Below are 26,133 nucleotides of genomic sequence, written 5' to 3'. Positions count from 1 at the left end.
GACTGGCATAAATATAGAAAGACAACCGAATGGACAAAATGAGGGAGCCGAGTAATCAACCCAGAATTATATTTAGGGCACACATTTTGCAAAAGCACACCAAGGCGCAACAGTTGAGAAAACTGGGTAGTCATGTGCACAAGATTGAAATAGCACCCCTATGTTGCCCAATACACAAAAATCTATGAAAAATAAATCAAACAGTTAAATTCAACCCTGAAAGCAAAACACTCCAAGGAGAAAACATGGGATTAGTGTATATTTGGGGGAAACGTGGCTCTGTGCACATAGGTTGCAAAAAGAAAAAAGAAAAAGAGAAGGAAAAATGAGGGGATAAATACTTGTAGACAATAAAATGGCTTAACAATCTCTTTTTTTGTATGGGACACTGAAATCACTGACAACAAATGCAAATAGAAACCTGAGAGACTAAGTACAACATTAGAGCCTCTGCACAGGACAGAATAAATGAACCAAAGAGAAGGCATCCTACACATCCTAGACCAGACATGCTGGCTCACAAGGTCAGGAGTTCGAGACCAGCCTGGCCAACATGGTGAAACCCAGTCTCTAGTAAAAATACAAAAATTAGCCAGGCATGGCTGTGCATGCCTGTAATCCCAGCTACTCAACAGGCTGACGCCAGAGAATTGCTTGAACCCAGGAGGCGGAGGTGGCAGTGAGCTGATATCACGCCACTGCACTCTAGCCTAGCGACAGAAGGAAACTCTGTCTAAAAAAAAATGAAAAAAAAAAGCGGGCAGGCGTGGTGGCTCACGCCTGTAATCCCAGCACTTTTGGAGCCCAAGATGGGTGGATCACGAGGTCAGGAGATCGAGACCATCCTGCCCAACATGATGAAACCCCGTCTCTGCTAAAATACAAAAAAAAATTAGCCAGGCATGGTGGTACGCGTCTGTAGTCCAAGCTACTCAGAAGGCTGAGTCAGGAGAATCGCTTGAATCCTGGAGGTGGAGGTTGCAGTGAGCCGAGATCACGCCACTGCACTCCAGCCTGGCGACAGAGCAACACTCTGTCCAAAAACAAACAAACAAAAAAAATGTAAATACACAATGCTAATATTAATGTGGAATCACAAACAGCCCTGAACATCTAAGGAATCCTGAGAAATACAAACTAACTAAGTTGGAAGACTCACAATTCCTGATACCAAATTGTGTTGCAAGCTGTAGGTAGCCAATATTCCAATCTACATGGTCATGTGATATGCCACTGTGCTCCAGCTTGGGTGAGAGTGACCTGTCTCAAGAAAGAAAAAGATTGTGAGAAAATATGAGGGAATCACAGAAGTGATAACTGGTTGTTATCAAACATGTACACAGAAAAAATATATCAAATAGCATAAAAAAACACGTATCCAAACTAAAACTGGGCAAAAAACCTGAAAAGACATCACTGCAAAAACAACATAAAATGCACAAACACGTAAGAGAAAAGGTCCTCAACATTATTATTCATCAGAAAAGAATGTACTCCAAAACCACATTCAGATACCATCCCACACCTACTGGAATACATGTTACTGAAAATATCTTAACAATTTAAAAGAATGCTGGTGTGGATTTGGATAACAGGGAAATCTTATACACTATTGCTGTAAAGATAAATTAGAATATACACTATGGAAAAAAGGTGTAGGCCGGGCGCCGTGACTCACGTCTGTAATCCTAGCACTTTGGGAGGCCAAGGCAGGCGGATCACCAAGTCAGGAGATCCAGACCATCCTTGTTAACACAGTGAAACCCCATCTCTACTAAAAATACAAAAAATTAGCCAAGCATGGTGGCTAATTTCTTTGTAAATTTCTTTGTAAATCATCCAGTCTCAGAGATTTCTTTATAGTAATTCAAGAATGGCCTTACACACCTCCCCATGGTGCAGAGACCTGAGAGCCCAGCTGTCTTGTTCGCCAGGCATTGTCTTGGTTCACACATAGAGGATCTGACTTCTAGACACATTGATGATATTATGGTGTGTAGATTATGGTGGAATTTCTCACTGCTAGATGGAGTGCAGATCTAGGTGAGGTGCTTACATGTATGGTAATAATGACTTAGGGGGTTAGCATCCCCAGAGAAGATGTTGCAAACATCACATTTCTTCACTGATATATGATTTAGAATATACACACAGTGTTAGTGTCTCATCTCTTTTGTTCTAAGCAATACACTCCAACTACTCCACACTGAAGCAGAGCACAGGTGCCCTGGAGTCTCCACCCCACCCAGGGATCCTCCAGCAGAAGTGCGTGTGCCCCTGCATACCTGCAAGTCCCATATCCAGACCTAGTGTTCAGGGCCGTGGGATAACAGCCAAAAATAGGAAATCATTTCACTCATCAATGGAAAAATGGTGACACAGTCATATAATGGAACCCAACAGTGACGATAAATCAATGTCTGCCATAGACAAGAACATGGATGTGTTCTGTAATACTGAACCAAAGAAGCCAGGCTAAATAGAATGTGCTGTATTTTATAGAAGTCAAAACCAGGCAGAACAAATCTACATCAGGAACTGGGAAAGTAGCTATTCTGTGGGTTGGGGCAGCAGTGCCTGGGAGAGGCCACAGGGCGAGGCTACTGCTTGGTCCAGGGCGTGGCAGCCTGGTGTGCTACAGTTCATCTAGATGCACACTTATGATTCGGGCACTCTTCTGTATGGACATTAACATTTCAATAAAAAGCTTATTAAAACATTAAAACTTTCAGAAAAATCCACATTGCTTCAGTAGAAATTAGCACATTAACGTTTAAAAAATACATGTATATGGTGGGGGAAAAAATAGTTCAAAAGAGTACCCAGTGAAAAGTTTAAGAGGGAGTGATGCCAGCAAGGGGCTGATCAATAGCCCCTTGCACTCATCCCCTGACAAAGACAGCCAAAGCAGCAAACAACTATATTTTGATGAAAGTCACTAAAAGAGAGCCCCAGAGTGCATCAAGGAGTAGCAGAAATCCAGCAGAGCACAGAAAACCAGGACGGTCACATAAAGGAGGGAAGGAAACATCTGGCCCCCACCACCCACTCCCCCAGAGGGATCAGCCTGAAGCAGAGGGGATGTCTCCCTGCAGGGATAAGGAAGCAAGAGGGGCCCAGTAGCCCCAGCACTCCCCTCAGAGAAGGAACTGACATTGTGCCCCACCCCCATGGACCAGCTGCTGCTGCAACGTGCCCTCCTGGACCTGGACCACTTCGGGAGCATGTCCCACCCAGGGTGAGCAGCCACCGCACCCTTCTGCCATCCTCAGGCTTTGTTGCTCTATATCACACCCACCTAGTGGCCCACCACCCCCGAGCCGCTGTTACACTGTCTTAGGCCATTTAGTGTGGCTGTAACAGAATACTTGAGACTCGGGGTAACTTATTTTATAAAAAAGGTTTATTTGGCTCACCCTGCTTGTGTCTGAAAAGTCCGAGATCGGGCAGCACAACTGGCGAGGGTCTTGTGCTGCTTCATCTCATGGGGAAAGTGGAAGGGGAAACAGGTGTATGCAAGGGGCTCACATGGCAAGAGAGGAAACACGAGAGTCTAGGAAGCTGAACTCACTCTGATAACAATCCACTCCTGGTAACTAATCCAGTCCCATGAAAAGGCATTAATCTATTCATAAAGGATCTGCCCTGTGACCCAAATACCTCCCACAAGGCCCCACCTCCCACACCACCACATTTGGAATCAAATTTCAAATGGATGAAATTTCAAATGGCTGGTGGGAACAAATGATGTCCACATCACAGCATACACCCCACCTGCGGGGCCACGCTGCTGTGCCCCTCCCCTCCCAGCTGCCATTGCGCCCTGCCCCTTGGAACCTGAGCTGACTTAGTGCCCTGCTTTCCAGGGAATCAGTGCCTTGGCCAGTCTGAGCAGTCACACCCCCCACTGCATGAGAGCTGAAGCACTGCCCTGCTTCACAGGGAATCAGTGTCTTGGCTGAGCTGAGCAGCCACACCTGCCAGGGATGAGCCAACATGGCACCCCCATATCCCAGGAAAACAGCATTGGCTGAACTGGGGTACCTTGCCCTTCAGGACAAACAACTGTAGAACCCTGCTTCCTTGGAACTGGACTAGCCCTGGAGAATCTGAGTTGCCCAGGCACCTGCCTCCCCAGGGAGAGAAGTAGTTGCTGCACTGGTCCCTGCCCCCGAGGGCCCAAGCCACAGTAGTGCTCCACCATTCTGGGGTCCTTGCTGATGCTGCGCCTGGCCTCACAGAGACTGAGATGCTGCTGTGTCCCACCACTGCAGGGTCCAGAGTCACTTTCATGTCACTCCCATGTCCAGAGTCACTCCCATCCCCTGGGAGTTTACTTCTTAAACTCTTTGCAAAAACAGAGCGAGAGGAAATAATTCCAAACACATTTTACCAGGCCAGTATCACCTTAATACCTAAGCCAAACCAAAACAAACACACACACACACACACACACACACACACACACACCCCAAACAAACAAACAAAAACTACAGGTCAACTTCTCCAGTAAATTAAACACTGATGCAAACATCCTAAAAAAATTTTAGCAAATAGAATTCAACAACACATCTAAAACATTATACATCTTGTTTAAGTGGGATTTATCCCTGGCATGCAAGGCTGGTTTAAAATATGTAAATCAATCAATGTGATATATCCCATCAACAAAATGAAAGATAAAACGACACGGTCACCTCAATTGATGCAGTAAAAGCATTTAACAAAGTTTAGCAACGTTTCTTGATAAAACCTCTTAATAGTTTATGTATAGAAGGAAAGTTCCTCAACATAATAAAGACCATTTATGAAAAACCCACAGTCTAATCATAGCTAGTGGGGAACAACTAAAGCTTTTCCACTAAGATTGAGTACAAGATAGGGATGGCCAGCCTCATCACTTTTATTCAATAGAGTACTTGCAAGAGCAATCAGATGAGAAGAAAAAGGCAACTAAATTAAATAAGTAAAATTATCTCTATTTGCAGATGACAAGATCCTTTACGTAAAAAACTCCAAAGATTCCACAAAAAACTGTGAGAACTACTAAATCAATTCAGTTAAGCTGCAAGGTATAAACTCAACATATAAAAATCAGTTGCATTTCTACATACAAATAACCTAGCTGACGAAGCAATCAAGAAAATAATCTCATTTACGATAGCATCAAAGAAAAACAAAAACTTAGGAATAAATTTAACCAAGAAGGTGAGAGATGTGTACACTTGAAAACCATAAAACATTGATGAAAGAAATCTAGACATGAGCAAATGAAAAGACATCCTATGTTTATGGATCAGAAGAATTAATATTGTTAAAATGTTCACACTACCCAAAGCAAATATACAGATTTAACACAATCCTCATCAAAGTTCTGATGGCATTCTTCACAGAACAGAATAAAACAATCCTGGCCAGGCACAGTGGCTCACGCCTGTGTTTTCAATAGAAACATCCGCACTAATGAAATTGTCAATAAATGCTGCTCAAACCACCCTCCCCAAATACTGAAAAACAGTACATCCGTTTCTCTGTACCCTTGCCAAGTTGTCTGCAAATGCTTTGTCGATTTTTCTACTGAGTTAGACAAACTTGTGATTTTTTCCCCTTTCTTAATACAAATTTAAAAAGTAAGAAACAAAACCTAGTGGATAAAATGACATATTTTCAATATGAGTTCTGTGGCAGTCTCACATGGAAGTCAGGAGTAACAGCCTCAATTCCTAAATAGCTGTTTACCACTGCTTTTTTGAGCATATTTAAGTAATACAGAATATAAAGGAGCAAACAAAATATGAAGTTTATAAAAGATTTCAAACACTTTTCTAAAAATGAGGCCCATATTTTAGAGGCATTTCATTCCTTTTCTCAAACAATATGGACATTTATAAATATGAGAATATATAGATATACAGACCTTAATAAATGAAGTGTTCTTGAAAATTTTATATGGAAAACCAGTTAGCTTTAATTTCTTCACAATTTTTATGGATTTATCCAGATCAAGGACAACTCCTGTGGCAGCTATCCGAAAATTAGGCTAACAGGAGCCCCAAAATTTGAAAATAGGAATAATATTAGCAAGAGAAAAACTTCAATTCTATGTGACACAATAAATTACCAAAGTGAATTTTACTTACAATTAGCTAAGAAAAACAAGAGAGACCATCTGAACTTGCAACCAGTGGTTTGACAAAAGCAATCCAAAACTTTAAAGTTGGTAAGCCAAACTAACAAGGGTGACTTGAGGCCGGGCACAGTGGCTCATACCTGTAATCCCAGCACTTTGGGAGGCCAAGGCAGGTGGATCACCTGAGGTCAGAAGTTTGAAACCAGTCTGGCCAACATGGCGAAATCCCGTCTCTACTAAAAATACAAAAATTAGCTTGGCATGATGGTGCACACCTGTAATCCCAGCTACTTGGGAGGCTGAGGCAGGAGAACTGCTTAAACCCAGGAGGCAGAGGTTGCAGCGAGCCAAGATTGTGCCACTGCACTCCAGCCTGGACGACAGAGTGCGACTCTGTCTCAAAAAAAAAAGAAAGAAAGAAAAAAAAAAAGGCTACTTGAGTACTTTCCTGAGAGTGATTTCAGAGGAATGTAATTTTACTATAATGATTTATTTGGAACGAAATGGAAAAGAAAAATACAGTTGCAATGTTTAGGAAATTAAAATTTGGACCTCCAGGGAAGATTCCATCTGCTCATTATTCTGCTTTCTTCTCTGTTAAATGGGACCAGTAAACCCTGCCCTGCCTGACTGGTCAAATGAAAATGGAGTGAACAGACTGCTACCCCAGCACAGCTGCAGGGAGTCTTGTGTCTGGGTGGTCTCTGATGGCTCCTCACAACCTCATACAGTGCTTAGCACATGGTGAGCACTGCTTAAGTACTTGCTTAGATAAATAAATGCAAAAGATGCACAAAAATAGGAAATGTACCATTATAATTCTTCCACCTCCCCTCCTCTAATCCCACACCCTACTGAAAAGGATGTACGAAGATTAAAAGCAAAGGGAAATTTACTTTATATTAATAAAAATGAGTAATTTTCAACTTAAAGTCTCATGTACATAATAACCCACATTCAGGATATATTTCTCAAAACCAATCTGTAAAAGAAATCATCCAAGATAGTTACCATTATGCCACTGACAGACTGTATTGCCAAGAAACCAGTTCCCTGTGGAGTGATAGGGTCTTAAAGGAAAAGGAAAAAAAGAAATATAGCAAACCACAAATTTTAGATTCTAGTTTAACATACTGGATATGGACATTTAGATTTGGATATAGATTTACATATATACTCCAAACCACCTCCCTGCTCCCAGAAAAGAGAAAAATCTTAGGAGTGGAATTTTATGAAAGGAAAAGCACAAAGCTAAAATAACGCAGCCTGTAAGGTTTAATCTCGGCAATAGGCAAGTTATTGTAATCATATTTTACCCCAAAAGGCTGCTCCACAATGCACGTGCTGTGGGGTATACTTTAGAAGCCTTTGTCTTCCATTGTGGTCTTCGATATAACAGAGCGGGATGGTCTGAAACCTCCTCCACCCTACAGAAAATATGATTGGATCTCGGGACTTGAGGATTTTCTTATACCAGCGATGTTTCTTCAGACGCATCTGAGGGGGATGAGAGGGTAAGATGATTGATGGAGGGGAAATCCACAGAGCCTCACGCAGCAAAGGGACCCACCTGCACGTATCCAACATTTCCCTCGCTGTTGCCCAAGCCACCCAGGATAATGGGGTAATGGGGGTCAAAGTTCTGCACAAATTCACAGGGAACATTTTCAATCTCAACGCGGACGTACATCCCAGGTCGAAAACCCTCATACTGAACTCTGGCTTCATCATCTTGATCTTCAAATTCTGCGTGATTCAGCTGTACATGACGGGGGCGGGGGGGATCCTGTATGCTGTTATCTGTAATAAACATAGGATTAACATGAACAAATGAGCAATTTCTAAGTAAAGGAACTGTGGACAGAATTACGTAGGCTTTATCCTATTAAAAATACTACACATTTGGCCGGGTACAGTGGCTCATGCCTGTAATCCCAGCACTTTGGGAGGCCGAGGTGGGCAGATCACATGAGGTCAGGAGTTTGACACCAGCCTCGCCAACATGGTGAAACCCCGTCTCTACTAAAAATACCAAAATCAGCTGGGCGTGGTGGTGCGTGCCTGTAGTCCCAACTACTCAGGAGGCAGAGGTGAGAGAATCGCTTGAACCTGGGAGACGGAGGTTGCAGTGAGTCAAGATCGTGCCACTGCACTCCAGCCTGGGCAATAGAGCGAGATTCCATCTCAAAAAACAAAAAAAAACTACATATTTTACCTCTACAGTCTGCTCAGAATATGTCCCAACCGTTTTTTTCTCTCCTGCTCCAAGGGACAGGAAATGTAGATAACTGTGGAGCCCTGCGTGCTCGAACATTGGAAACATCCCCAGTCCACACCTTCTTTCCTTCCTCTCCAAACAATTCTTTCACAGTTTTCCCTTGTCTTCAAACACCCACCACCACCCTCACCTTCACTCAGCTGATGGCTGTTTCCTGATTCACTCCAAAACCAAAAGAACCTCTACGGTCAACCCTCTACCAGGGTTTCCTCCCATATCCAGCCTTATCAGAGCTCTGACCTGGCCCATAGAGGAGCTATGTGTGGCTATTTAAATTAAAATTAATTACAATTACATAATATTTAAAATGCAGTCCCTCAATCACACTAGTCACACTGGAAGTGGTCCATATCAACCTGCGGCCAGTGTTACAATATTGGGAAGCACAGACGTGCATCTCCATGATCACAGAAAGTTCTACGGGCAGCTCAGGCACAGATGATTTGTCCATGCCTCTACTCAGGGCCACACATCACTTGCTCACTAGACACCATCCACTCTTCCTGGACTTTATTCCAACAGCTCTTCCCTCTGTTCTCTCTCTTATCTCAAAACCTTTTGATTCCACTTCTTCCACCAAAAACTGCTTCATTTCTCTGCTTCTCTCTGCAGGAAAACCCCACAAAAGTTTTCCGCAGTTGCAGCCTCCAGTTCCTCTGCTCCCATTCTCCTACATCCACGAAAATTGGTGCTTGCCAAGATCGCTGAAGGCCTCCACGCTGAAGGACTCCTCCAGTGGTCAACTCTGCCTTTACCGTAGTTAACACTGCAGCGGGATCTGAACAGTGCTTCGCCTCCGTGTACAACTGGACTCCTGCGTGCCTGCATGCTCACACTGCTTCTCCCTCTCCCTCCTAGGCACTGCTCAGGCCTCACGGCCGCAATCGCCCCATCTCGCCCATGCCAGTCTTGCTCCTCCCAGTCACTCTGCACTCACTCCCCGGCCACCTCACAGCGTTAAGTGGCATCTACATGCTGAGGGCTGTACATCTAAGTCCCTGGCCAGACCTGTCTCTCCAGACTTGACACTCCGCTTGTCTGCATGATACCCAGCCGAACCAAACATCATCTTCCCAAAACTGCATCTGCAGAGGGTTTCCTATCTAACCTGCAACAACCCATCCTTCTAGGAACTTCCAGTCGCCATCCTCATTTCCTCTCACACACCCCACATTCAGTCCACCAGGAAATCCTACTGACCCAGCTTCCAAATCAACTCTATCCGGGTTTGACTCTTTGTCTCATCTCCACTGCCAGCCCTCTGGTTTGTGCCACTGGACTGATCTCTACCAGACTGATCTCTTGGCAGAGTGATCTGATTACCTGAATGTCTCTCCTCTGCTCAAAACCCTCCAAGGACTCCCATTTCAGAGTGAAACATTCAGTCTTTTCCAATGGCCCACAAGGCTCTAGGTAATTTTAAATTGTAAATGGTGTGAAGCAACAACTTCAGAGTTAGCCTAGTCATGCCTTTCAAAGGTCAACACAGACTAGCAACCACTAAGCTAATGCCTAATCAGGAAACAGTCCTTTGACTAGATGAAGACATAGGATGAAACTCCGTTTCACAAATCATATACCTAATCTGTTCCAGCTTACACAGGCACTCCTGGCCTCACTAACAAGACGCAACTCAGATGCTCACCATCAACTGTACACACGTTTCTGTGTCTGTCTCCTTCAGAGTGAGATCACCGCCTCCAGCAACCTGCTCAGCACCCCCAGGCAGGAGGGCCACACCGTCTCCCTTATCTCCGCATCTGACCTTATACTCCACATGTCCTTCTGAACTCTGACCAGGATGTTTTCAGAGCACTTCCCCTGGGAGCTCTGGTGTGTCCATAAGCCACACGGGCCACTGATCACCTGCCATTCAAATCAGGGAGCAGCGATCGGAATAGGCAGCATTGGCTTGCACTGAAATGAACACACTATCTCAGATCACTACATTGTAAAAGTCTCAAAAGTAGAGACCATGTCTAAGTCATTTCGGTTTCCTAATTCTTGTTACAAAATAGGTATGGATCTTTTTCTGGTGACCTTCTGACTGTAGAAACAATGAGCTCACTGCATGAATAAACACACTCACATGCATCTACCCAGGAGTCCAAGTGAAAGGCACAGAAGCAGGATAGGAAGCAGGGACCCAAAGCAAGTCAGGGATTCCTACACTATGTGATAGTCTTGACAAGGGGCTGAGAGGAACTGAGGTTTCTCACCTGTGCTTGTTTCTGCATTTCTCCTTTAAGATCATCAAAATATATGCTTTCTCCTTCATCATATTCCACATCAAACATCTCCTTCAATTTTCTCTTCTTATCCAAATGCTTTTTCTTGGCACTTTCTTCTTCGTCAGGGTCAATTTCTTCCTTGTTTCTCTACATCTTCATTCTTAAATTTCCAGAAGAAAAAATTTTGTATATGTTTATGAAGGTCTTTTCTTTAAACATTAGATTTTTTAAAGTTCTATTTAAACAAAAATCTTAGCAAAAATCTGTTATCATTATCAATAAAACAAAACAAAACACAACATAACCTTTGTCTCTGAATAACATGGTACTGCTACAGGAAATTGTTACATCTGCATTACAACTAGCTGCTATTCCTTAAGCTGGCTGGGAACACAAACTAGAATAAAAATAACAGACATGTCCCTCACCCAGATGCTCCCAGACCCTGTTCTAAAGAAATATTAGGGAGAACAGGGACTTCATTCTTTTAAATGACACTTAAATTTAAAAAGAGGAGAATGATGGCAATGGTTGAATGTAAGTCTGAGAAGCTAAGACTTCTGTGAGTGAAAAATCACAGTGGACTTGGCAAATGACTATGGCAAGAAACGGTAGTAACTGTCGTCCAAAACTTAACAAGTAAACAAGAAAGCTTCTCTTTGGTCCCCACATCCCCACACTTTAGGAAGGAATCTATCCATGCGGTCTGCAATCTTCACACATCACAAGTAAGATTTGCATTTCTCAATGTGGGCCTCTCTCAGAATACAATGACCAAGAACAGCCAGCTACGACAAAGTCATACCTGAGTATCGGGGCCCGATTTTCCCTTGTGCACGTCCCCTGTTTCCAAGTCTTCAAAGTCACCGTAGAGCTCCTCTGGGAAAAGAACACCCAAAGGCTGCTCTGTGAGCCCGGCATGCATGTGCTGCTGGCCCCACCCACGACGGGCCCACAATGCGCTCCGTGTTCCAAGCCTCATTCTCACTGTTCCCATCACTAGACACACAGGCAAAACTTTGCACTAGGGAATGCTTTGTAAAACAGTTAGTATTTCATCATCTGTTTAGGTAAACTAAATGGACCCAATCCACATTTCCGCACTTCATGTCAAAATCCCAATCTCAATTTTTCTAGTATAGATAATGGACACTCTTTTGTTTTTGTTTTTGTTTTTTTTGGATCGGAGTCTCACTCTGTCACTCAAGCTGGAGTGCAGTGGCACGATCTCAGCTCACTGCAACCTCTGCCTCCCAGGTTCAAGCAATTCTACTGCCTCAGTCTCCCGAGCAGCTGGGATTATAGGCACCCGCCACCAGGCCTGGCTAATTTTTGTATTTTTAGTAGAGATGGGATTTCACCATATTGGCCAGGCTGGTCTCGAACTCCTGACCTCGTGATCTGCCCTCCTCAGCCTCCCAAAGTGCTGGGATTACAGGCATGAGACACTGCAACCGGCCAATGGACACTCTTTATGAAAGACACAGAGGTCTATCTGTGTCCCCCAAACGAATAATTCAAAGAGTGAATGGAAAAGTCCCACGCTGATAACCAGCACATGTGAAAAGCAGTCTCAATGTAAGTTCAACACAACACAATCGTGTAACACACCTAGGGGAAATTTTAGATTATATAAAACATAGCATTTAGATTAAGAGTAGAGTCCCAAACCACACCAAACCCATGGGAAGAGCTTATTCACTCATTCATTTCTTCATTTGTTTTTGGAGCTCTGGGCTCAATTATAGTTCCCACTCTTAAAAGAAATAGACAAGTAAGGCTGGGTGCAGTGGCCCACACCTGTAAACCCAGCACTTTGGGGGCCCAGGAGGCAGAGGTTGCAGTGAGCCATAATTGCGTCACTGAACTCCAGCCTGGGTGACAGAGTGAGGCCCTGTCTCAAAAAAAGGAAAACAAAAGAAAGAGGCAAATTAAAACTCATTTGGGAGAGCAATGTTTAGAAGGCTATTAAAACATTTTCACATAAGGGCCAAAGAACCAGGTAGACGTTATAAAAGATAGGAAGCTCCTATTTGTAATAAAAGCAAAAAAGGATAAAATAGGAATAAACCTAACAAGAAGTGCACCGGAACTTTATTTTTTTAAAAAAGAAGAAAAGCTTTAATAGGCTACCAAAGGACAAAAGGAATAGCATCACTACCAACACTCGTAAGTGCTCTCCACACCAGGCACTGCATTAAGTACTTTCCTTGCCTTAACCACATTCTTCAACCCAAGGAAGTAGGTGTTGTAAATATTATATACTGAATAATGATATGTCCTCATTTGAAAAGAAAGACTCGACATCACAAATACACCAATTCTCCCTTTAGCACAGTTACAACCCGCAACCACCACTAAGGATTTCTGGTCTAGAGAAGATAACACATTATACCCTCCTAAGAAATGTAACCCAAACTCTAGAAATAATAGACAGGAGAGGATCAATGGAGAATTCCGAAAGGTGGACAGAAAAAGGCTGCTGAGGGACTCTAGGACTAGGGAATGCATAGTGGCCAGGTGTCTCCCTGGACCTCATCCAATAGGAAGGTGACCCAGGCCCAGAGTTTCCCAACTCCCAACGTAGCAACAGAAGGCAACCCAGGCAGACTCAGTCCCCGCAGATCAAAGGAGATCTTCCCCACAACAAGAAAACCAGCTCCACACACCAAGACAACCACCATTCCCCACCCACCTAGCTGCAGCAGGTGGCCCAGCCTAGGGCGGCTCCCCTGTTCCCTCAGGTGGGCAACAGCAGGGACTGGTGGGAGAATCCCAGTGATACATATAAGCCAAAGAGACCAAAAGAACACCATGAAGGCTCTGAAATTAAATTGCCATTGGAATCACAGCCCACAAAGTAGACCAAGACCTACAGACTAAACCTAAACAGGAGGACTGCCTGCAAAAATAAAAAAATTACATAGGCAGATGTTGGAACCACCTGACTCATCACTTATAACACTCAGTATAAAAATGCTTCAACAAGCAACTACAAATCCTATGGCAACAATCAAAGAACTGAAAACATCAGCAAAGAAACTGAAGAATCAAATGGAAATTACAGAAATATAAAATACAGTAACAGAAATTTTAAAAAAACTAACTGGATGGGCTCTATTGAGTAAAAGTGGAGACGACAGAGGAGAGAATCAGAGAAGCTGAAACCTGATCAACAGAATTCACCCAGTCTAAACAATAGAGAGAAAATAACCTGAAAACAAATGAACAGAGCTGCACGGACCTGTGGGACGATAACAAAAGACCCCGCATTTATGTTATCTGAGTCCCACAGGAGACCAGAGCTGTGAAAGCATGCAAATAACTAATTCCTGAGGCTTCCCACATTTGGTGAAAGATATAAACTTACAGATTCAAGAAGCTGAGCAAACCTCAAAGTATACCAAAAGAAAGCAACACTGATTAAACTTTCAAAACTAAAAACAAAGACCAAAAATGGCAGAATGCCTGTAGGGACACGCCAACTCAAATGCCATGGAGGCCAGAAGGAAGTGGCACAACATTTTCAAGTGCTTAAAAAAAAAACAACCAAACAAAAAAACCAACCAAACAAAAAAACTGTTCGCTGCAAATTCTATATCCCATGAAACTACCCTTCAGAAATGAAGAGAGAAATAAAGACATTCTCAGAGGAAGAGAATATAGGAATTTGTCACTGGTCAATTTAGAAATGCTAAAAAGTGGCTACAGAAATATGTTCTGTCATTTCCACAATACAAAAAATTAAAACAAAAAAATCAAAACAAAAAAAATGGCTACAGAAAGTTCTTATGCAGAAGGGATGAATATGGGACTATAGGAGGAGTGACAAAGGAAAGACCAGAAATGTGGATACATACGCGAGACAAACCACAGTTCTTAAAATCACATTTGACGACTGAAACAAAAACTATACCACCACCTAATACTCAAGCCAGTGATTTATACAAGTGGAAAAGGTAAAGAGACATAAATGCAAGGCAGGTTTCCACACTTTGAAGTGGTAAATACTGGTACCAGTAGACTACTGTATTACAATACACATATTGTAACATCCAGAGCAAACACTTTAAGACTATACAAAGAGATACAAGCAACAACATTATACAGAAATAGATCAAGATGGAGGGAAAGAAAAAGGAAACAAAAAAGCAAATAATAAAAACATCAGACATAAGCAATTATGTAACAATAAGCACCTTAAATGTAAATGGTCTAAATAAACCAAAAGACAGATTGATGGAGAGCCTATAATAAACACATGGCCCAACTAAATACTGTTCATAAGAAACTTCAAACTCACTTAAGGACCTAAGTAGGTTGAAAGTAAAAGAATGGAGAAAGATATCCTGTGAAATCATTAATTTTTTAAGGAAGCAGGAGTGAATATATTAATATCTCATGAAGTAGACTTCAAGCAAAATAATTTACCAGAGCTGGAGAGGGTCTTCGCTGAATTTTAAGATCTAAAATTTCCTATGCTACCTTGACATCTTTGAGCCTCACAGGGCCCCAAAGGCCTAGCCGTGGGTTTTCCTGTTTCTACCAGACACCCCCTACCCTGCCACCCAACAGGAAAGGCTCCCCACCTGGCTAGTTCTTTTATCAGCCAAACAGTTGCACCTCAGCCTAAGAAGTTTCACTTCACCTGTCTGCCAGCCCATGAATTTATTCAAACAAGCCAACTGCATTCCCCCTCGGGAACCATTGGTCATTGTGTGCTCTTGTTACTACCAAGCCTGCCTGCTTCCTCAGCCCCCAGCCCTCACTCCGCTACAGAGTGCGGTGCCCATCTGACCCTGTGTGGCATGCAGTGTCCTCCTCTGAGCTGTGGGTATATGTGACTAAAACACTGCTGTCAATCTCATCCATCCACGCCAGGTGTCGTGTTCAGCCATCTCCTACACTTTAGGGCAGGGACCCCTCCTTCACCAATGGGGTGAAAAGGAAGTGACCGTAACAACTGCTTAATGACAAAAGGATTGACCCACCAAGAAGACACCTACTTCAACATCCTCCTCTTAGCAACTGTTAAAACTAGGCAGAGGCCGGGCACAGTGGCTCATGCCTGTAATCCCAGAACTCTGGGAGGCAAAGACAAAGGATAGCTTGAGGCCAGGAGTTCGAGCCTGGGCAACATAGCAAGGCCTCATCTCTCCAAAAAATTTTAAATTTAGCCAGGTGTGGCGGCACACACCTATAGTACCAGCTACTCAGGAGGTTAAGCCAGGGGAAGTACTTGAGCCTAGGAGGTCAAGGCTGCAGTGAGTCATGTTCGTGCCACCGCACTCTAGTGTAAGTGACAGAGTGAAACTAGGCAGAAAAGGAGCAAGGATTTACAAAAGATCTGAACAGTCAACCAGCAAAATCTGACATCCGTATAACACCCCACTCCCCAACAGCAAAACACACACATTTTTAAAGCCAATAGAAATCTACCAAGATGAAGTACATTTGGGGCAATAAAAGAAATCACAGCAAATCTCGCTGTGCGCCCCTCTGCGCCGGCGCCGGCGCCGTGCCCCTCTCTGCGCCTTCTTTTCTCACCATGGGGAAGTGTTTGGGGGCCTCTTGAGGGACCCCCTAGATGCTTCTACTCAGAGCCCCCAAAGCCGGGGAGCCTCCACTCCTCTGTCTGCAGCCTCCCCTGTCGGTTCTCGCTACCCAGGGTTCAGTGGCCTGGGGGCTGACGGAGGGGGTCGCCTCTGCCAAGGCCCCTCCCGGCGCCTCCCTGGCTCATCCAGCCCACCTTCCTCCCACGCTGGCTCACGCAAAGTGCTCTGGTCACCAGGAGCCCTTCCTGACCAGCCCCGGCCCCTTCTTGGCCTTCGCCCCACCTGGCCTCCCCTGGAGCCCTGACCTGGGTGCCGGGCCTGCTGGGTCCAGAGCCCACCCGCCCTGAACAACCCCGAGTCTCAGCCACCCTCAGTTCTTACCCTTTCACAGCTGGGGAGTGGAGTCTGGGCCTGCGCCTCTCCGCCGCTGTCCGCCTCTCCGCCGCTGTCCGCCTCTCCGCCGCTGTCCGCCTCTCCGCCGCTGTCCGCCTCTCCGCCGCTGTCCGCCTCTCCGCCGCTGTCCGCCTCTCCGCCGCTGTCCGCCTCTCCGCCGCTGTCCGCCTCTCCGCCACGCCGGCGCCGGCGCTGTGTGCCTTTGCGAGGGCGGAGCTGCGTTCTCCTCAGCACAGACCCTGAGAGCATTGCGAGGGCGGAGCTGAGTTCTCCTTTGCACAGGCTTCGGAGATACAGCGAAGGCAGAGCAATGTTCTCCTCAGCGCAGACCCGGGCGGGCGGGCCGGTGGCACCGCGAGGGCGGAGCTGCGTTCTGCTCTGCACAGACCTTGGGGGCACTGCCTCGCTTTGGGACAACTCGGGGCCGCATCGACGGTGAATAAAATCCTTCCTGTTTGCAGCCCTGTTTGTGGTTGGTGGCAGCGATGGACACTGCAGCCAGCCAGAGCGTAGAAAGGCGTTGGGGTAAGTGCGCTATCCAGGCTGCACTGCGGGTGGCCTGGGACGGGTTGGGAGCCCTATCTCAGGCGTCACTGCCCGTCTTGGGTAGCTGGTTGGGTGTGCTATCTGGGGCTGTGCTGCCTGCACCGGGGGGGTGGTTTAGGGGCCCAAACCGGGGCTGCACTGCCTTTGGCGGGGAGCCGGTTGGGGGCACTATCCCAGACTGTATTGCTAGCAACAGTGAGGTGGGCTAAGTGTGCTATCCGGGGCTGCACTGTGCCGCTGTGGGGGGTGGGGGTGGGGGTGGCGGTTTCGGGTTGAGGGGCTATGGGGTGCTGTAATGCCCATGGTGCGGGGAGGCGGGGCGGTTTGGGTATGTTGGGTGTGCTATTGGGGGGGGGCGACGCTGCTGGTGGTAGGGGGCAGGGTGGGTTGGGGGCCATTTCAGGGGCTGCACTGATTGCTTTAGCTAGGATTTCTGGTACTATGTTAAACAACAGTGGTGACAGGGGGCATCCTTATCATGTTCCAGATCTTAGAGGAAAAGCTTTCCATTTTTCCCCATTCCATATGATTCTAGCTGTGGGTGTCTTTCCTGTAGTTTTTATTATGTTGCGGTATGTTTCTTCTGTGCCCGTTTCTTTGAGGATTTATAGCATGAAGGGATGTTGAATTTCATCAAATGCTTTTTCGGTTTCAGTTGACGTGATCATACTGTTTTTGTCGTTTATTTGGTTGATATGATGTATCACATTGTATGTTGAGTGACCCTTGCATCCCAGGGATACATCCCACTTGATCATGATGAATTATCTTTTTAAGGTATTACTGAATTTGATTCACTGGTATTTTGTTGAGGATTTTTGCATCAATATTAGAGATCCTGGCCTGTAGTTTCCTTCTTTGATGCTTTTGTCTGATTTTGTTATCACAGTAATAATGGTCTCATAGAATAAGTTTGGAAGTATTCCCTCCTGTTTTTCAAAATAGTTTGAGCAGGATTCGTACTAGGTCTTTAAATTGTTTGGTGTGAAGCCATCAGCAGTGAAGACATCAGTTCCTGGGCTTTTCTTTACTGGGAGACTTTTTCTGATGGCTTCAATCTCATTACTTGTTACCAATCTGTTCTGGTCTTGGATGTTTTCATTGTTTAACCTAAGTAGGTTGTATGCATCTAGGAATTTGCCAATTTCTACTAGGCTTTCCAATTTATTGGCATATAATAGCCAGTTATGATCCTTTGAATTTCTGAAGTATTAGTTGTAATGTCTCCTATTTTTAATCTGTTGATTTTATTTATTTGAATCTTGTCTCTTTTCTTAGCCTGGTTAAAAGTTTGTCAATTTTGTTTAGCTTTCCAGAAAACCAACTTTTCGTTTAATCTTGTGTGTTTTTTATTTCAATTTTGTTTCTGCTACGATCTTATTTATTTTCTTATTTTCGGTTTAGTTTGTTCTTTACTAGTTCTTTAAGATGTATTGTTTATTTGAAGGTTTTCTTTTGTTTGGATGGTAGGCACTTATAGCTGTAAATCTCTGCCTTTGTACGGCTTTCTGCGTAACAAGTTTTGGTATACTGTGTTTTCATTACCCTTTGTTTCATGAAATTTTTGAATTTCTGTCTTAGTATCTTCATTGACCTGCTAGTCATTTATTCAGGAGGGTAGTGTTTAACTTCCATGTGATTGTATTGTTTCCAAAATTACTTTTCTTATTGATACCTAGTTTTATTCCTTTGTAGTGAAAGAAGATGGCCACGGAGACAGACAGCAGCATGGTCAGAGTGGTAGGAGCCGGCCATCAGCGAGAGCTGCTCCATGCCTGGCTGCTGGGTGCTAGAGCCTGTGGCCCACTGGCTTGCCTCACTGTGGTTGCTGGTGGCGGTGACAGAGACTGCAGCACGAACAGAGTGGTAGGACAGGGGCTATCCAGGGCTGCACCTTTCGCAGTGTGGGGTGGGTTGGGGGCGCTATCCAGGGTGTCATTGCCTGCATTAGGGGTACTGGTTGGTAGCACTGTACAGGGCTGCACTGCCCACAGCAGGGAGGGTGGGTTATGGGCGCTTTCTGGGGCTTCAGTGCCCATGGAGGAGGACAGGTTAGGGCATTATCGGGTATACGCTACTGGCAGCATTGGGGGACGGAGGTGGGGGGCGCTATTGAGGGCAGGACTAGCCGTGGAGCGGGGGCGAGTTCGGTGCTATCAGGGGCTGCACTGCTGGCGGCGGTCAACAGAGTTGGCATCCAAGGAAGGAGTGGTTCTCCTCTCCCTGACTCCACACTCCAGAGGGCGACCCACTCTTGGTCATACTGAAGTGCGGCAGGGCACACAGCGTTTGCGTGGGAATCCTGAGCATGGCACAGCCCCCACACCCACCGTGGTTCCTGGGCCTGTGCACTCTGGGTCTGTGCCTCAGAGGCTGCCAGGCACCCCTGGGGACACCATGGGGGACAGGGCCCTGTGCATGGAGGCGTCTGGAACAGGAATTGGCACCTGGGTGCGGAGGGCTGGCTGGGTCTGAATTTTTCTGCTTCTCCTGCTCCCCGAGGAGTGCAGCCCCGGTGGGCCCAATGGTTCCTGTGGAGTGGGGAGGTGCTGTGATGTCTCCAGCACCCACCCCAGACCCCAGTTCCCGGCCAGCTTGGGCCAAAAGGAGAGGCTGGACTTTGGAGGGTGGGTGTGAGTGCCTTTGCTGAAACTGGCCCCTGCCACCCAGTGGCCGGCATGACAAGTTGAGGCTCTAACCCTTCCACCCCTCACATCTTCCTCTAGGCTTTTCTGGCTTTGCCTGCCCAGCTGCTCCGTGCCAGGAGGAGGAGGAGACACCTTGAGCCTGCGACACCACAGCTCGCCTCGCTGCAGGTGGGTGGCAGTGACGGAGATTGCAGTGCACCAGAGCGGTAGGAGAGCAGCCGCACTAGGAGGGCAGGTGGCTGCAGCCAGGGTTGGGGGTCAGGCTTATAGCGATGGACGGGCTGCAGCAGTGGCCAGGTGGTAGGAACCTTGTAGGGAGGGCTGGTGCATTGGCAATGGGCCTGGCTTTGCCCTGCGCCTGCCATGGATCTGGCCCTGTACTGCCCTGCCTTGCCCTATACCTGCTCTACTGTTACCTGGACTTTCGGCCCTGTCCTGCTCTGGTCCCATCCTGACCCTGTCTTGGCCCTGTGCTACCCTGTCCCTGCCCTGGTCTTGCCCTGGCACTGGCCCTGCCCTGAACCTGCACTGGCCTGACCTTGGCTCTGGCCCTGGCTCTGGCCTGGCCCCTTGTCCTGACCCTAGTCCTGTCATGGCACTGGCCCTGCCAATGGTCATGGTCCTGCTCCTGTTCTGGCCCTGACCTGGCCTTGGACATGTCCTGGCCCTGCTTTGGCCCATCCCTGCCCTGGCCCCACCATGGGCCTGCCTGTTCTGCCCTCTCCTGGCACTGACCTTGCCCTGTCATGGCCCAGTGGTGCCATTGTCCTGCCTTACCCTGCGCTGGTTGTGCCTTGGCCCCGCTTGGTGCTGTCCGCTCCCTGGACCTGCCCTGGACCTGCCCTGACCCTGCCTTGGCTTTTGCCCTGCCCTCACTATGGCCTGGCCCTGGCCCTAGCCCTGGTCCTGCCATATCCCTGGCCGTGCCCTTATCCAGGCCCTGCCCCTGCTGCTGCCCTGGCCCTGGCCTGGAACCTGGTCCTGTCAAGGACCTGCCCTGACTCTGCCATGGCCCTGGCCCTGCTCTGCCTTGTTCAGACCCAGACCCTTTCCTGGCTCTGCACTGGCCTTTCCTTGGCCCTGAGCTGGCAGTGGTCTGCCCCTGGTCTTGCCATCACCCTGCCCTGTTGTGCTCTGGATGTGTCATCACCCTGACCTGGCCCTACTCTGCCTTTGACCCTGCCCTGGCCTTACCTTGGCCCTCACCCTAGTCTTCGCTAGACCCTCATCTGGAGCTGGCCCTAGCACAGACCTGGCCCTGATCCTGGCCCTGGTCTTTGTCCTGCCATAGCCCTGGGCCTGAAGTGGACTTGGAGGTGTCCTGGCCCCGGCATGACATGGCTCTGCATTGGCCTGTCCCTGCCCTGCCGCTACCATCGCCTTGCCCTGCTCTGCCCTGTCCCAGTACTGACCCGGCCATGCTATTTCCCTGCCCTACCCTGTCTTGGCTGTGCCCTGGCTCGGTTCTGTCCCTGGCCCCAGCCCTGCCCTGAACATGCTCTGACACTGCCTCAGCTTCAGCACTAGCCTGGCTCTTTCTTGGCATCAGCCCTGCTCTCTCTGTGGACTGGCTCTTGTCCTGTCCTGCACTGGCCATACCATGCCCTGCCCTGCCCTGCCCTGACTCAGCCCTGGCTCAGCCCTGGCCCAGCCTTGGCCTTGGCATTGCCCCTGGTCCTGCCATATTTCTTGCCCTGTCCCTACCCTGGCCTTGGCCCTGACCCTTACCTTGCTCTGGCCCTGCCCTTGCCCTAACGCAGCCCCTGGCCCTGTCATGGCCCTGCCCGGGACCTGTCCTGGCCCTGGCCCTTCCCTGCTTGAGACCTTGCCCTGGTTCTCCCCTGGCCCTGACCCTGAAATGCCTGGCCCTACCCTGGCCTTGCACTGCTCTGGCCCTTGCCCTGACTCTGGTCCTGTCACTGGCCTAGCCCCAGCCCTGTTGCTGGTCTTACCAAGGCCCAGACCCTGCCTTGGCCCTGCCCTGACACTGTCCTGGACCCTGGCTGTGCCAAGAACCTGCACTGTCCTTACCCTTGTTTTGCTCCTGCCCCGAACCTGGTCCTGCCTAGGCTGTGGCCGTGGCCCTGCCCCTGGCCCTGCCCAGGTCTTGGTACTGGCCTGGCCCTGCCCTGCCTTGGCCCTATGCTTTCCTGGCCCTGCCTTGCCAGCCCTGGCCCTGCCTTGGCCCTAGCCTGGCTTTGACCCTGCCCTGGCCCTACCTTGGCCTTCTACCTAGCCTTACCTGGGCACTGTGTTGGACCTGGCTATAGCACAGACCTGGTTGTGGCCCTGGCCCTACCATGGCCCTGTCCCAGACCCTAGCCCTGCCAGGTACCTGTCCTGGCCCATCTCTGGGCCTGGCTTTGTCCCTGATTCTTAGATGAACCTGGCCCTGCCCCGCCCTTGCCCTGGCACTGGCCTTGGACATGTCCGTGGTCCTAACCCTGGCCCTGCCCTGGAGCTGCCACTGTCTTGGCCCTGCCCTGGCTCTGGCCCTGCCCTGGCCCTGGCCCTGCCCTGGCCCCAGCCATAGACCTGCCCTGGTTGGTCGTGCCCTACCTTAACCCTGTGCTACCCTGGGCCTGCATCACCCTGCCCTGGCCCTGCCCTCCCTTTGGCCTTGCCCTGACCCCGCCTTGGCCCTCACACTGGCCCTAGCACAGACCTGGTCCTATGTGTGGCCTTGGCCTGGCATTGACCCCTGCTCCTGACCCTGGTCCTGCCATGGCCCTGGCCCTGCCAATGACCCTGGCAGCCCTGACCCTGGCCCTGCCAATGACCCTGGGAGCCGTGACCCTGGCCCTGTCTTGGCCCTGGCCCTGAACTGGCCCTGCCCTGACCCTGGCCCTGAAGTGGATTTGCAGGTGTCTTGTCCCTGATTTAATCTGGTCTTACCATGGCCCTGTCCCTCCCCTGGCTCTGTCCTGGTCTTGTGCTTACGCTGACCCAGACCTTGGCCCTGCCCCAGCCTTGTCCTAGACCTGGCCATGGCCCTGCCTCTGCCCTGGACCGGCGCTGGCACTGGTATGGACCCTGGCCCTGGCCATTCACTACTTAAGGCCATACCCTGGCCCAGCCCTGGTCCTGACCCTGTCCTGGCCCTAATTTGGCCTGGCTCTACCCTGGCATGCTATTCTGGCCCTAGCCCTGACCCTGTCCCTGTCCCTGTCCTGGCCCCAGCCCCGTTGCTGGTCCTGCCATGGCCCTTGTCCTGACATTGCCCTTTCCTGGTTCTGGCCCTGGCCCTGTCCCTGTCCCAGCCCTGCTCTGGCCCTGGTCTGAACCCTGGCCCTGCAATAGACCTGCCTTGGTCCTGCCCAGACCATGGCTCTGGCCCTACCTCTGCCCTGGCCATACCCTTGCCCTGGCCTGGACCCTGGTCCTGGTCCTTGTCCTGCCCCAGCTGTGGCCCTGGCCCTGCCCTGCCTGTGCCCTGTTCTATCCTGGGCTGGCCCTGCCATGGCCTGGTCTTGCCATTGCCCTGCCCTAGCCTGCTCTGCTTGTGCCCTAGATCTGCCCCGGCCTTTGCCCCTGTCTTGGTTCTAGCCTTGACTCAGCCCTGGACCTTCCCTGACCTTGCCTCAGCCCTGGCACTACCCTGGCCTTGCCTTGGCATTTGCCCTACTCTCTCTATGGCCTGGCTCTGGTCCTGCCCTGCTCTGCTGTTGTTCTGTCCTGGCACAGCCCTGGCCCTGGCCCTGGCCCTGCCGTATCACTGGCTCTGGTCCTGCCCTTATGCAGCCCTGACCCTGCCACTGCCTTGGCTTTGGCCTGGACCTTGGCCATACAGTGACCCTGCCATGACCCTTTCCTGGCCCTGGCCTGGAACCTGGCCCTGCCAAGGACTCGCCCTGGCTCTGTCATGGCCCTGGCCCTTTCCTGGATTTGGATGTGTCCTGTCCCTTATTTGCCCCGGCCCTTCCCTGGCTCTGCCATACCCCTTCTGTGGGGTAGGGCCAGGGTCAGGACCAGACCAGGGCAGGGTCAGGACCAGGGTAGGGCCATGGTAAGGCCTGAAGATGGGAAGGGCCAGGGCAGCAGCTGGACCAGGGAAGGGTCAGGGCCAGGGATGTAGTAGGACTAGGGGCAGAGCCGGCACTAGGGCTGAGCCAGGGCAGAGCAGGAGAGATTACATTAGGCTATTATGTAAAATTTTTATTTTAGATTTTTAAGATAACTATAGTAGTAGTAATGTCTATACTATGTTGTTTGTAATAGTAATAATATTTGCAGTAATCACTAAATTTTAACTAATACTGTCTTTGTTTCCAGTAGTGTTCTATGAGTATAATTTTATCAATATGTAAATATGTGAGGCATTGATTCTCACAATAATTCTATGTGCTAGGTACTTAAAGCATCCCCATTTTCCAAATGTAGGAAACAGGCATAAAGCAGTTAAATACTTGGCCAGATTACTCCTGTAATCCCAGCACTTTGGGAGGCCAAGGCAGGCAGATGGCTTGAGCTCAGGAGTTTGGAACCAGCCTGGGCAACATTGTGAAACCCCATCTCTACTAAAAATGCACCAAAAGAAGTAATTTAAGTTTCTTGTAGGATTCTGGTTATAAAACACTGGTCAAACACACAGGGCATGGATAGGGCAGGGCCAGGGACAAGGTCAGGCCAGGAAGGGGCCAGGGCCAAGGCAGGGCCAGAGCTGGACTTGGAGGTGTCCTGGTCTGATTTGCCCTGCCCCAACATTGGCCCAGCCCTGCTCTGGCACGTCCTGTCATGCCCTGTCCCTGGCCTGAGCATTGGCCCTGGCCCTGTCCTGCTTCTGGCCCTGCCCCGGAGTTGACCAGGCACTGCCATGGCCCAGTCCTGCATTGCCCTGCCCTCCTCTGCCCTGGTGCTACCATGGCCCTGCTTGGGCCCTAGCTCTGCCTCGACTCTGGACCTGCCCTGACTCTGCTCAGCCCTGGATCTACCCTGACTCTGCCTTGGTGTTGCCCTCCCATCTCTATGGCCTGGCTCTGGCCGTGCCTTGCACAGGCCATGCTCTGCCCTGCGTGTCCCAGCCTGGGCCCAGCCCTCGTCCTACCATATTCCTGACCCCAGCCATACCCTTGTTCTGGCCGTGACCCTGCCGTGGCCCTCTCCTGGCCCTTCCTTGGTCCTGCCCTGCCCTTCCATGCCCTGGCCTTGCCCTCACCCTGCGTTGGCCCTGCACTAGTCCTGCCCTGCCCTTGGCCCCGGCCTTGCCTTCTCCCTGGCCTTGCCTTTGCCCTGCCCTGGCCTGACCCCAGACCTACCGAGTCCATGAAATGGCCCTGGACCTGCCTTGCCATCCTCTGTCCTGGCCCTGTGTTGTCCCCACCATGCTGTGGTCCAGCGCTTGCCCTGGCCCTGTTGCTAGTCCTGCCACTGCTATGGCCGTGCCCTGTTTTTGGCCATGCCCTGTGCTACCCTAGCCCTGCCCTGCCTTGGCCTTGGCCCTATCATGGCCTTCTCCTACCCTGGCCTGGCCCTACCCTGGCCTTTTCTACCCTGGCCTTGCCCTTCCCTGGTCTTGCCCTGCCCTGGCCTTGCCCTGCCCTGGCGTTGGCTTTGCCTTATCCTGGTCCTGGTTCTGCCCTGACCCTGGCCTTGCTCTGGATCCTCTCTGGTTCTGCTTTCTCCCTGGCCCTGCCCTTGCTCTGGCCCTGTCCCTGGCCCAGCCTTGACCCTGACCCTGGCCCTGACAATTCCCAGGTCTGACACTGACCATGCTTGGCCCTGGCCCCTCCTTTTGGCCCTGCCCTGGCCCTGCCTTGGCCGTGTGCTATCTTAGTCTTGCCCTGGCCCTGAACTCGCCCTGGCCCTACCCTCACCCTACACTGGCCCCGCCCTACCCTGGCCTTGCCCTGCCCTGGCCCTGCCTTTGGCCTGCTCTGGCTCTGGTTCTGCCCTGGCCTTGCCCTTGCCCTGGACCCTCCCTGGCCATGTTTTTTCCATGGTCCTTCTCTGGCCTTGCCCTTGCCCTGTCCCCTTTCTGATCCTGCCATGTTTCTGGCCCTGCCCTGTCCATGTCCTGGACCTGACTCTGGCCCTGGACCTCCCTGTCCCTGCCCTGCCATACCCTGGCCCGTTCCTTGCTCTACACTGACCCTGCCCTGCCTTGGCCCTATGCTACCCTAGCCCTGCCCTGGCCTTCTGCTGACCCTGATCCTGCCATGGCCCTGGCCCTGCCATGTCCCTGCCCTGGCCCTGGTTCTGCCCTGCTTCTGGCCCTGGCCTTGGTCCTCTCATGTCCCTGGCTGTGACCCTGCCCCTGGTTTTTCTCTGGCCATGACCCTGCCCCGGTTCTGTCCTATCCCTGGCCCTGTCTCAGTTCTGTCCTAGCCCTGGCCTTTCACAGTACTTTATGCTT

The 26,133-nt window shown here is 49.4% G+C and overlaps 1 protein-coding gene and 1 pseudogene across 3 annotated transcripts; one reads left to right on the top strand and one right to left on the bottom strand.

Moving 5' to 3' along the window:
• Nucleotides 1-1,172: 1,172 nt before the first annotated feature.
• On the bottom strand, nt 1,173-16,708 carry LOC740613 (ribosome biogenesis protein BMS1 homolog). 3 transcript variants are annotated; one of them, XM_054676073.2, is made up of 6 exons: nt 16,576-16,708; nt 11,445-11,518; nt 10,628-10,799; nt 7,701-7,889; nt 7,447-7,627; nt 1,173-1,260 (listed from the first exon to the last, which is right to left on the bottom strand). In XM_054676073.2, exons 3-6 carry the CDS (start codon nt 10,703-10,705, stop codon nt 1,211-1,213), a joined length of 498 nt encoding a protein of 165 aa, XP_054532048.1. In that variant the 5' UTR covers nt 10,706-10,799; nt 11,445-11,518; nt 16,576-16,708; the 3' UTR covers nt 1,173-1,210. The 3 variants fall into 3 exon arrangements, with proteins under 3 accessions (XP_054532048.1, XP_054532049.1, XP_024208465.1); XM_054676074.2 differs by lacking the exon at nt 1,173-1,260 and adding an exon at nt 5,958-6,040; XM_024352697.3 differs by lacking the exon at nt 1,173-1,260 and having other exon boundaries at nt 7,436-7,627.
• Nucleotides 16,709-20,480: 3,772 nt separating this feature from the next.
• On the top strand, nt 20,481-25,481 carry LOC134809749 (helicase SRCAP-like; annotated as a pseudogene).
• Nucleotides 25,482-26,133: the final 652 nt, after the last annotated feature.

The sequence above is a fragment of the Pan troglodytes genome, chromosome 23 (genome assembly GCF_028858775.2).
Source record: "Pan troglodytes isolate AG18354 chromosome 23, NHGRI_mPanTro3-v2.0_pri, whole genome shotgun sequence".
Classification (NCBI taxonomy): domain Eukaryota; kingdom Metazoa; phylum Chordata; class Mammalia; order Primates; family Hominidae; genus Pan; species Pan troglodytes.
Note: the sequence above shows the minus strand (reverse complement) of the source record. Positions and strands in the feature narration are given on the sequence as shown.

Excerpts from the sequence above, each read along its gene's own strand:
- LOC740613 (XM_054676073.2), bottom strand. The coding sequence starts at position 10,705 with ATGTTTGATGTGGAATATGATGAAGGAGAAAGCATATATTTTGATGAT. Across the intron at positions 7,890-10,627 it reads AAATGCAGAAACAAGCACAG|CTGAATCACGCAGAATTTGA; the intron begins GTGAGAAACCTC and ends CGTCATGTACAG. Across the intron at positions 7,628-7,700 it reads GAAATGTTGGATACGTGCAG|ATGCGTCTGAAGAAACATCG; the intron begins GTGGGTCCCTTT and ends CATCCCCCTCAG.